This window comes from Cynocephalus volans, chromosome 2 (genome assembly GCF_027409185.1).
Source record: "Cynocephalus volans isolate mCynVol1 chromosome 2, mCynVol1.pri, whole genome shotgun sequence".
Classification (NCBI taxonomy): Eukaryota; Metazoa; Chordata; class Mammalia; order Dermoptera; family Cynocephalidae; genus Cynocephalus; species Cynocephalus volans.
The window spans coordinates 46220317-46232867 of NC_084461.1; the positions used below are offsets into that span (position 1 = coordinate 46220317).

General features: G+C 37.1%; 1 protein-coding gene across 1 annotated transcript in view; it reads right to left on the minus strand.

The window, feature by feature from the left end:
• CDC20B (cell division cycle 20B) overlaps positions 1-12551 on the minus strand; it is a 48476-nt gene that overhangs the window by 7028 nt on the left and 28897 nt on the right. Inside the window, exons 6-9 of the mRNA XM_063087594.1 lie at positions 8420-8536; positions 5585-5781; positions 4476-4570; positions 2324-2549 (exon numbers count right to left, since the gene is read on the minus strand). Of these exons, the coding sequence (XP_062943664.1) occupies positions 2324-2549; positions 4476-4570; positions 5585-5781; positions 8420-8536 (635 nt within the window). The remainder of the gene's footprint in view (positions 1-2323; positions 2550-4475; positions 4571-5584; positions 5782-8419; positions 8537-12551) is intronic.

A 12551-nucleotide genomic window follows, 5' to 3' on the forward strand; every position in this document is an offset into this window, starting at 1 on the left:
ATGAAATATGGTTACAGTTTACACAAGAAAGACAATGAGGAACTCTAATCAGCCAACCTACATTCAAAGTAAAGGCCTTATATGGTGAATGAATGTACAGTTTAATGAATATGCGAACGTAATGTTTTCAGTCAAAATAAAAGACTACAATACATATGTATCATACTTTACAGTTGCCTGCTTTAATTGTCTTTTTCAATTAACCATTTACCTATATCCATGACTGGGGTAGAGAAGAGGGTTATTACATGAAACACAAAATTTGGCATACAATTTCAAGAAGCTCAGAAACTACCCCAAGCCCTGGACCCCAGTTTTACCATATAATGGATATCAGTATTTTTTAATATTTATTAATAACCATTTTCTTAAATACCCTACTTTCAATTAGTTTTTACTATAAACAAGCTGTTTTGTCAAAACTAGAAGCTACACCATGAGAACAATCACACTGATGTCAACCTCTGAAGTCCACTCCTGCTACAGCAGTTGGTTAGTTGGTGTTGGATATGACAAGACATACACTAGTGACTGCCCTTGTGATTCCCCAGTGTTGGGAAAATAGAATAGTTTAATCAAGACCCCCTCACCTCAAGTCCAGTTGGGTGTGGTGCAGTACATCCTTTGTAAACAAATTGGGGGGGTAGAGTTAGTGTGTATGCATGCCAATGTATCTTTTTAGTTTTGTTGCTATTCTGTTGTGTTCTGGAGTGTGTGGAGCAGCGGCCCTGAACTGCTGGACAGCAGAGAGCTCGTGTCTAAAAAAAGAGAGCATGTTTACTTTGCTAGCTGCTGCTCGGTTTTTCTTTGGACTTTGCCGGTAGCAGTTGAGTCTCTGAGTTTCTCTTTGGACTGCCTAGCTCCTAGACATGTGTGTGTGTGTGTGTGTCTGTGTGTGTGTGTGTGTGTCTTTGTGTCTGCGCGTGTGCGCGCGCACGCAGAAATAAAGACTACTCTTTCTTCAGCCAAGATTCCAAGGACCTTTCTTCCAGTTACCTAGCTCAAATACCTGTGTGTGAAGGGTTTGTGACCCAGTCTGGACAACGGGCTTGAGGGGTCTGTGAGCTCCAGACCCAACCTTAGCTCTACACCCAGGTATTAGCAGCCAGGAGGTATGGCTTGCTCTGGTTTCCAGAGACTCTCTTAGTGAAGAGGATTTTCATTCAATAGTTCAATCACTGTACTTTCAACAACAAGGCATCTAAGAAGGTAACCTGTTCTGCTTGGCTTGGGTTTTTCCTCTGTGTTTTGTTTTGCTTTGTTTGCAGACCATATTTTATGTACATTTTTTTCCTAGGTTTTATCCAAGTCATTAATAATGAGAATTAGACATAAAATCATTCTCAGTGTCCTGTAGACATTAAAAACCACAAGCCAGAGCTATTGAGCCAGCACTATGCAGTAACAGCAGTCAATATGTATTCTACCCTAGATTAGTTAACTATGATAACTTTTAAATTATCTAATTAATTTGCCAATAAATTTGCTTTGTTAATGAGGTAGAACCATTCCTTTGCTCTATGAGTAATAAATATTCTGGGATTATGTTCAGGTCAAGACATACATCTGTGACACTAAGGCCTCCAACAAGGAAAGTATCAATTTTTCACTAGGAATGAGAATTTTAAATACAGGGAAATAAGAAATAATTGTGCACAGCATGGTAGAGCATTGGTTTAACTCTAAGCACCCTCCCTCCTTCTCCTGGCAATGGATGTCCTTTCTTGGGTGTGAGCTTGTGACCCAGGCCCATCTCTGTGCCCATTTCTCTGGCTGCAACTATCAACTGAGAGATGAGACTGTGACCTAAGGCAGACCAGTGTCCTCCCTGGCACTTTTCCACCAGAGTTATAAGGAAAAACTGCTTCTTATTCGGCACCCATCTGGGGGAATCTGAATCTGAAGCTGCCAAGGGCCATCTTGCTCACAGAATGGAGCCAGAAGGAAGAATGAAACTAAACAGAGATGAGCAGAACCAACAGCCTAAAAGACGGGGCTCAGACGACATTATTCAAGGCCCTAGATCCAGCCAATATTTAAAACCAGCTCTCTGTGCCCAGGACTCAACAGTACATGAGAAAATAAATTTATGTTTTTTACTTAAGCTCAAGCTTGACTTTAGTTTCAGTCACTTACAACCAAAAAATCTGACACATGGGGAGTAAAATAGGGTTGCATTCAGGAAAGCGATGATAAAATCCAAAACAAAGTCTGGAGGAAGAAAAATCTCAAAATATTGTCTTAACAGTTTTCTTTTTATATGTGAAGAATATTCAGTGGTCTCTGAATAGAAGAAAACCTAGAAAGCTGCTGGATTTCTTACCTTGACTGCTGTAGTTTGGGTTATGACTTTTAGTGGTTGGCTCTGCACATTGGCACCTGGATCGTGGGGCCATATTGTCAGCAATCCGTCACTACAGCCACTGGAAAGCAGCCTGCCATCCAGTGACCACTTCAGAGCACACACAGCTTGTTTGTGGTGAAGTGTTCCCACCTGATGCTGGGCTACCCGGACATCGTGATGATAAACACGCCCCAGTCTCGACCCACTGCACAGGAGGTAAAGAGGCAGGTTTATATGACAGAAAAATTAAGCCCTATTGCTACATACGCATTTGAAAACATGGAGGAAAGCATAGCTCAAATTAAAACTACTGAAAGACCGCTCAGGAAAGATTAAAAACACAAGTGGACATTGCTTGGGTTAATGAGGATGGAGTATTCCCCAGGGTGATTCCTCACACAAGTGAAATAGATTTGTCTGGCAGGTTTCAAATATAAAATTGAAAAAGTATCTTTCCATAGATGTCTCTAATGGCTTTAATATGATATAGACAGCCTTGGAAAAGATAAATTTAGGTTACCACATTTTACCAGGTGGTAGTTTGTATACTGGATCTAGGAAATATTACTTTTCTGGAACTCAGAGTATTTCATATGATCTCAATGAAATGATTTTAGTATATATTTACAGCAAAATGTTAAACACAGAAATTTATTACTTCCTTTTTCTAACAAGTTGATTCCTATTAATCCATAGATCCACTCTTAGTTTTGCTAGTGTTACTAATATGTAAAATGAATTTAAAATCAACTGACTGTCATAGCAAACCGCAATATGTTTCAAAATCAATGGTTAATGTCTCTAGTCACGCTCTGTAATTTGGATCCAAACAATGATAAAGATCATACCACTTTTTCAAAGATAATGAACTCCAGACTAATTTCATTTTCTCCAGGGAACAAGCAAATAACTTTCTACAACTATTCAGGCACAATACTGAATAGCATTCTGATTAACAATATGGGCTCTGGAGCCAAACAGCCTGGGTTCAAATCTTGACTCTGTCCCTCACTAAACATGTGACCTCAGGCTAGCATCTCAATTTACTCATCTGAAAAAAAAACTTTATAGTGGTATTGCAGGGATTCAAATGAGATTTTATTCACATAAAGAGTATAGCACGGTGCATAGCACAGAGTAGTCCAAAAATGTTAGCTGCTATTATTATAAGAAAGGATCTCTTCATATTCTTCATGGATAATAAAACTTTAATATGCAGATTGGAAAAAGAACTTGAGTACAGAATTGACTTGACTGTAACAACTAAGTGGCTTTAACTTTGGCCTGTAATCACAAGACATTAAAATCTCAAATTTACCCCCATACCAGCCAGCCTCCAAAAAAAGTCTCAAATTTACATCTGAGCTACTTAAATTGTAAAAGGCTTTGGAATTTATCTAACTTAAATCTACCTTAAGAAAAATAGTACAAAGAGGAATGGCTATTATTAAAAGCAATCTGTATTAAGACCAATTATGCAGAATCATAAGAACAAATCATTTAACTTTTCTGGTTAAAAAGAAGCAGTTAAACTAAATCAGAAATTCTCAAAGTGCTGCATCATCATCATTACTTAGGAAATCAGAAAGGCAAATTATCAGCCCCCCTAAGACCTAATGAATCAGAAATTCCCAGAGTGAGACCAGCAATCTGTGTTTTAAGCAGCTCTCCAGGTGATCCTGATGCACACTCAAGTTTGAGAATGAGATAATCTATGAGGTTCCTTCCAGTTCTAACCTCTGTGGGTCTGTGAGTTGGAAATGTGCCCCAGAAAGCTTAATATACTCCATAGTATTGATACCAACAGCAATAAATACATGAGTTTAGCAAAATATCCCCAGGTATTACTTGGCACAGAGAAAGCTCTTGCTCAAAGAGAGTTGCACATTTTATCTGAACAACTTAGCAAATCCATGCTGAAGGCACATGGTATGTGTGGCCACCGGAACACTTCCATGAGCAGAAAATACGAATACTCCAGAGGGAGAATCATAACTCATACTAAATCTAATGTCCTCTTTGATTTCACTTTTGTTTGGGTTTGGGTTTTCGATACTACAGTTCTGTTCACTCAGCCCCCACAATCAACTGGCGATACAAACATAATTGGCTCCAATAAGATGCTTCTTACCTGCTAAGGATACAGTGATTCCAGCTCAAGGCTCCAACTACTGACAAATGACCAAGCATGTTTCTCAGCTGCTTTTTAGCTACCACATCCCATAACTGAAACAAGCAGAGTTACACAGCACTGGCATTTTCACATTCACCGTCTCCTCAAAGGCCTGATTGCCGGTTACTATTGATATAGCCAGTCCCTGTACTAAGCGAAAACTCAGCACCTTTAACTCTAACCAGGAGTTCTCAGTTCTGACTGCATATTAGGATCACCTTGTAAAACACCATGGATGCTAACCCTTCTGGTTTAATTGGTGGCATAGAACCTGGGGATATGGCATTTATTTTATAGCTCCCTGGGTGAATTCAATGGCAGTCAAGGGTTGAGAATTATTGTCATACTTCTAGCTCCTCCTAAATTGTGGGAATTCCAAACCTAAAAATCTACCTACAGTTATCAACAAATATATTAATAAAATTGGCGTGCCTGGACACTTCCTAGAGTCAGAAATTCCATTTATTACCAACAGACTTCTTTCCTGCCAGCTACAGATGATATTCTGACCTGCATGAGGAATGACAACTTTGGTATATGACATAACCTTCACAGCACCCAATATCATTTCCGAGGTGAGAAAGCAGTGAGAGCACCTGTGTCCCCCCAGAATCATCTAGCCATCATCAGACAACGTATCAGAAAAAAATACATATATATATTCACTCATTTCATTTAACTCTAATCTAATCCTAATCGTGGCTTTAGGCGAGAAAAGAGAACTGGAAGGATATCCTTCTCTCCAAAGTTCCAAAACTGAAGATTCTACAAGCATGACCTTAGTTTGAGAGAAAAGATTTTTTTTAATGGAAATATGGTATAAATAAATAAATAAAGGTTGTAGGGGTGGAGGGAAACTAGAAACTAAGCAGAGTATCCTTAAGTCCTCATTAAATGCCATTCCAGAATAAAACAAAGTAGTATCTTGTCTCACTCCCCATAGTTTCAAATGCCAAGCCTAACCTAGTTTCTCTGTTTTTATTTTCTCTATTTTTCTATTGTTATTAAAAGTTGATTCTAGTTAGTAATTACACAGAGAACACTATGAGTAAAAAACTGTCCAGTACTTGCAATTCTCCCTCGCTGGTGCCAACTGCCAGGTAGGTTCCCTCTTTTGTCCAGGAGACAGAAGATATATAGTTACAAGCGAGACTTAAGTCTATATTTTCGATCCTATTGTGGTTCTCCCCACTCCAGATGTATACAGAAGATCCAAGGGCTATAGCAACATGATTTTCAAAACTCCAATCTAGGATATTCAGATCTAAAAGGAAAGCACTTCAAATTAGGGTAATTATACAACCAAATAAAAACATTTTCAAATAACCTATTTATAGGTAGGGGAGAAAGATTAATACCTTTTTCACGGTCAGTTGGAAAACAGAATCATGGATTGAGGCAGATCATTAGAAGTTCAAAAATGAAAACTGGAATAGAATCTGGTGTCAAGAACCTAACTAGGACAAAAACATCAACGTCCTCCACAGGACCCAGAGTGAATACAACATAACATCTACAATGTCCAGTACATAATTCAAAACTACTGGACAAATGTAAAGGGAAAACATAATCAATAGATGAAAACCCCAAGATGACCTGGGTATAGGAATTATCAGATAAAGACAATAAAGCAGTTATTATATTCTCCATGGGATAAAGAAAAGCACATGTGAATGAAAAGATAGGAAACCTTAGCAGAGAAATAGAAAAATATAAACTTTTCTGTATAGAGAAAATTTAAAAACTATAAAATAAAACTCTAAAATAGAAATAGAAACTACAAAAACCATAAAATAGAAGTTTTATGGGATTACAAACTGAAAAAAACTGAAAAATATATCTGAAAAATACCTTGGATGGCTTAACAGCAGAATGGAAATGACAGAGGAAAGAGTTAGTAAACTTGAATATAGATCAACAGAAATTATCCAATCTGAAGAACATGGAGGAAAAAAAAACTTTTTTTAGTGAATGGAGTCTCGAGGACTTGTGGAATAATATCCAAAGATATAACATACATGTAATTGGAGTCAGGTTTAGAAGCAGAAAAACAAGGTTTCAAATGATCATGGAATTCTCATCAGAAATTATGGAGGCCATAAATCAGTAGAACAGTGTCTTTAAAAGTTTTGGCCAACAAACCTGATCTTTTAGAAATGCTAAAGAAACCTCTTCAGGCTGAAGGGAAATTATATGAGAGAGAAACCTGGATGTTTAGGAATAAAGGAGAACATTGGAAATGGCAAATAGTTGGGTAAACATAAAGGACCATTTTTTCCCTCTTAAGCTATTTTTTAAAAAATCTCTAATAATAGTGGGGTTTTCAATATATGTAGATATAAAACACATGACAACTACAGTAAACAATAAAACAGCTGGGGAGTTAGGAAGGCCTATGTGATACAAGATTTCCATAGTTCTTTGGTGACTTTGGAAGAGCAATTTCAATGGACTAGTGAGATTCAAAACCTGACGAGAGTGGGTTTGAGACAATGTGGGGAGAAAAATAGGAAACTGTGAATATGAACATCTTTTGACAAGTTTTGCTGCCAATCGGAGGAGAGAAAAGGAGCTACAGCTTGAAGGTAAAGTGGGAACAAAAGTTGTTTCTTTTGAATATGAGTGTTGTGGTTTTTTAACATTTCCTGAAAATGTATCCTCTGGTTGATCACGACAATAAATTCTCTTGGAGAAGAAGCTGTAGGTGTAGGCAGGTAGAGAACTGTTGCCTTTAGTGATCTTGCTTCTTCCTGCTCATTCGTCTCTGTAGATGTTCCGCAGAGCCCAGACCCCTTCTCTCTGCTCCTCTCTCCCTCCCCCGGACAGCTCACATTGGCTCTTGGCTTCAACCATAATCATCCATCCTCCATGCTACTCCATTCTTGCTTTCAACTACCTACTTCATTTCTAATAATCTGCCAAATCTCTTCTATGTCTCATTGCCTCCTCTGATGTACTATTTCAAGAATAGTCTCCCCTCCCCAAACCACCTCCCCTGTCAACCTGTCTTCCCAGTGACACCACCTTTTCCTGCTTCAAAAACTTGGAATAATCTTAAATTAATTTTCTGTTCCCAGATATTTTTCCTTTTGGAGGAAAAAGAAGCTCTTACTCTTTGGTAGCTCTGTCCTACTAAATGCATTCTGCATACTCTGCCATAAATTTTCCTTTGAGGTTTTTCTTAGTAAACAACTCCCAAAACAAATCTAAATTTCTACAGAATTTCTCCATAATCTGCATCCATCTATCTGTTCACCAGTCCCCAATGTATCTTCTTCATTGCCATTAACTATTATTAATTACCGACATTCTGCCATTGCTCATGCTGTTAACAATATCAAAAGTGTTCTTTCTTCTTCCTTCCACCTTCCCAAGTCCTACCCATCTTTCAAGACCCAGCCTAAGTCTGAATATCTCCATGAAGGCTTTCTGGACAACTCCAGAGCTCACTGAGCTCCTTATAGTTTTTATAACACCTTATATCCCATAGTTCATTATTTATATTGTATACTGGCATGTTGGTATCAGTTCCACATCTTCCCAACTAGATTATAAGCCAAGCACATAATAAGCAGACCCAACACAGTTGTTTGACTGATTAGATTTACCCATGTTTAAAATATATACATAAGAATAGACCACCATTAGTATAGTCCATTTTAATACAGTTACATATAATGTATATTTCTCATGCCCCACCAACATTAACAATACCCATTCCTGAACATGAAAGTTGCACAAGAGAAAACCAACTATACTCACATATTTGTATAGTATATAATTTGGACATGAGGCACACGGACCACTTGGTTTTTCGAGAATAAAATTTCAAATTTATGCCAGAGCACAGGATGCACTTTGCCATTTCAACTTTTTAATTCATGTTCTGAATGATGACTTACAGTAGTCATTTTGAAGACCAGTAAGATGAATCTTCACCTCTTGTTGGAATATGGAATGGTTTGTGTCACTGAACCTTTTAAGATGGAAGGATTCATCTCTCACTCCATCTCTGCAGCCTACAAGAAACAAACACTTCTACACATCTCTGTGATTCTGAAAATATAATATTTATATTATATTTTAAGTGAAAAAGATTAATTAAGTGAAAAGGAAAGTGGTCATCATGACGAAACTATATTACGAAGAGCAAGGGAGGAAAGGAAATAAAGAGGACTTAAGTATTAATTTAAATAAGAATATTAAAAAATTATTCAATGACACGTTCTAATAAAAATCACGAGTGCCAGACCTAAATGTAGATGACAGACTTTGTTGGGAGCATACAGAGATGCTATATAATGCTTTGATTTATTCTGTCATTTGAGACTTTAAAACCAAAATGAATTTTGTTTATCCATATGTCTATTACACCAACACACCCTGTAGACTGTAGCCCTACTCTGAGTCTTAACCAATAAATATTTTTTGGTTCATTGCTTTTAGCTCTTTTCCTTACTATTTCTGTACAAGAGCACACAGAATTACTACTTCTGGCCAATTTTACTCATGACTCTCTGAGGCCAGAATTATATCTTTTATTCAGTTTTAACTTCTCATCAAAAGACCTCACTAAGTCCAAACCACAGGCCACTGTCTCTTCATCTCCAACCACTCAGCTTGTGATCAAACTGAGAGTGATACAAGCAACAAAACCCAAGATAACCCAGGTGACATGTGGTGTCTATAACCAGATGCTTTCTGATAAAAGCATGAGAGCTTTACAATGCTGTACCAAGAAACCAAATTGTTTCTCATAAATTCCTGCCTCTGTGTTATGAATTTATGACAAAACCTGCAGTTGTGGGCAGAACTGCAGGGTTATTAGAAATACTCAGGCCTACTAATAAGGTATCAATAAAGGTAAAAAGGGAAAAAAATCAGTACCCAAAGAATCAACAAAAAAATTCCTGGAACTAATGAGTGATTATAGTAAGGATACAGGATACAAGGTTAATATACAAAAGTCAATTGCATTCTTATGCACCAGCAATGAACAATTGGAATTTGAAATTAAAAACACAATATCATTTATATTAGTACCCCTCAAAAACGAAATACTTAGGTATAAACCTCATAAAATATGTACAAGATCTACAAAGGTACTTCAAAAAAGTTCCTAGAAAGGATAAGAACACTCAATATTATTAAGTTGTCAGCTCTTCCCAACTTGATCTGCAGATTCAATGCAATCTCAATCAATATCCCAGCAAATTATTTTGTGAAGAGTGATAAACTGATTCTAAAGGTTATATGGAAATGCAAAAGACCCAGAACAGACAACACAATATTGAAGAAGAATTAAGTTTGAGGGCTGAAACTACCCAACTTCAAGACTTATTATAAAGCTAAAGTAATCAAGACAGTGTGGTGTTGGTGAAATAGACAAATAGATCAATGGAAGAGAATAGAGAACCTAGAAAAAGACCCACACAAATATGGTCTACTGGTCTTTGACATAGTAGCAAAGGTAACACAATCGAGAAAAGACAGTCTTTTCAACAAATGGTGCTGAAACAACCAGATATCCACATGCAAAAAAAAATGAATCTAGACACAAACCTTACATCCTTCACAAAAATTAACTCATAGATCTAAATGTAAGACACAAAATTATAAAACTCCCTATGAGATAATACAGGAGAAAAAATCTAGATGACCTTGGATTAGGCTATGACTTTTAAGACACAACACCAAAGACACATGAAAGAAAGAATTGATAAGCTGGGCTTCATTAAAATTAAAAACTTCTCTTCTGAAAGGCACTGTCAAGAGAATGATAAGACAACCCACAGAATAGACAAAAATATTTGCAAAAGACATATCTGATAAAAGACTATTTTCCAAAATTTACAAAAAAAAACTCTTAAAACTGAGCAATAAGAAAATGAGGAACCACATTTAAAAATGAGCAAAAGATCTGAATGCTTCACAAAAGAAGATCTATAGATGGTATATAAAGCACGTGAAAAGGTGCCCACTATGATACTCCTTCATACTCATATACAAGGGTACTTCAAAAAGTGTGTGGAAAGATTTGTATTGTCTTTTCATTCTATTTTTCTGTGAATTTTTTGAAGTACTCTCATATATTATCTCCTAGGACATCGGAATAATAAAGGTACATTCTCTCTGGCTTCTTAAAATATGTATTTTTTGTTCTAAGTCAAATATTCAGCATTTTACAGAGACACAAACTTGCTGCTGGTCAGACCAAAAGAAGACGGCAGAGTTGAGGGAAGAAATGCCCCCAAATATTTTATTTTGCTTTTCAGAAAATATCACACTCAGGAAAGGAGAGATTCACTTTCTCATCCCAACTGTAAATTCCCAAACCCCCAAAAGAACATTTCACACTCCTGAAACTTTTTTGCTCATTTTTTTTGCACCTAACTCTATTTTTTTTTTTTCTTTTTTACTTTTTATTGCTGGGAAACAAAGGCTTGAAGAGTAAACATGCACAAAGTCCTAGAGGTAAAAGTGTACATCTATGTATTACCTATGTAATTTTTAAAAGAAAATTTCCAAAAATATTTTTAATGAAAAATTAGGACAGGGCATAAAAACAGAGGTACACTTTAGCATTGAGGATTTTTTCTCCTTGTTCACATTTATACAGTATTTGAGACCCTCCCAAAGCACCCTTTGGATTTGCTCACCAGAACTTATCCCAGAGGGAATGTAACAGGTAAGTTTCCTTGATGTTTATGAAATGAACCACTAGCTCTCTTAACAAATTGCTCACACAGAACTCAGGCTCCCAATCAATTATTTTCCAAGTACGATAACAATCTCATGAATGACACAAGAATTTCCAAGATGGAAAGAAAAAGTAGGAAGGAGAACACAAGGGGCTCAGAGTAAAATGACTTTGGGAGCTCTAAATGCAGCATGGAAGGGAGACCTTCTGGAAATTGCCAGAGGCAATTATTTCCTCACTGCATAGCTGCAGAGCTGTCCTCATACACTCCTGACACCACCATCCAAAGGTTCCTACCAGCTTTGGGCCCAATCAGTACACTTGAAAGACACAGTGAGTTTTCAGAGTCTTCTCAAAGATGGATAAGGCATGAAGCAATACTTTATATACACAGCACCTGGATGAAATTTGTCCACTGGGACCCATTTCATACTTTAAATTCCCTTAAAAGACTCAATAACAGAGCCCTCCATAGACTATTCCAAGGTTCTCCCAATTAGTCTCTGCCAATTAACATCCTCCCCTTCAAATCTTTCCTTAGCGCTGCCACCAAAATGACCTATCTAAAGCAGACATAACAGATTTGCAAATCAAGTCAGAGGAAGGCCCTTATACTTCTCAACCTTACTAAAGTGACAGTAGATGACTTTTTTTAGGTGTGAAGACACAAGAACAAAGAGTATAGGAGTAAATATAGCAGTAGGTAAGAGATTACAACAATCTCCTGGAAAGTAGATAAAGGATTGATAACTGACCTGGAAGAGCACAAGAAACTACCCTTCAATTGCCTGCAGAGCAGGATAATGAAAAGAATCAAGCTGATTTGTCTTGCAAAAACCCTACAAGGGGTCAGGGCTTAGAGGCACAGAGGTTGAGAGTGAAGTAGGTTAATTGAAAGACTGTCAAGTTCCGACACATACACACATACCCTGCACAACCAGGTAAATATTCACACACATATATACCCATGCCAGAAGAAATCAGATGTTTATTACCTGGATGAACAAAAAATGGCAATCTCTTAACTCAATACTCAATAGCACCAGGTACCATGGAGATATATGGGGCAAAGGAGAACTAAGCTCTTTACCCTAGTACTATTTCTAAAACATCACACATTTCAGGAAAGCTTTTACTCTGAAACTGAGAAGCAAAAACACTTTGGAGGGGGGAGCGGGGAACCAAAGCAAAGAGAGGCAGGGCAAGGAACACAGGAATACTTCCAAAAACCTATAAAACAGTATTGTCAGAAAAATAAGAGAGGATAGTATATCTATAAAGCATGAACAGGATGCTGTAAACAAAGGAACAGAACACAAAAAAATTGCTCTTAA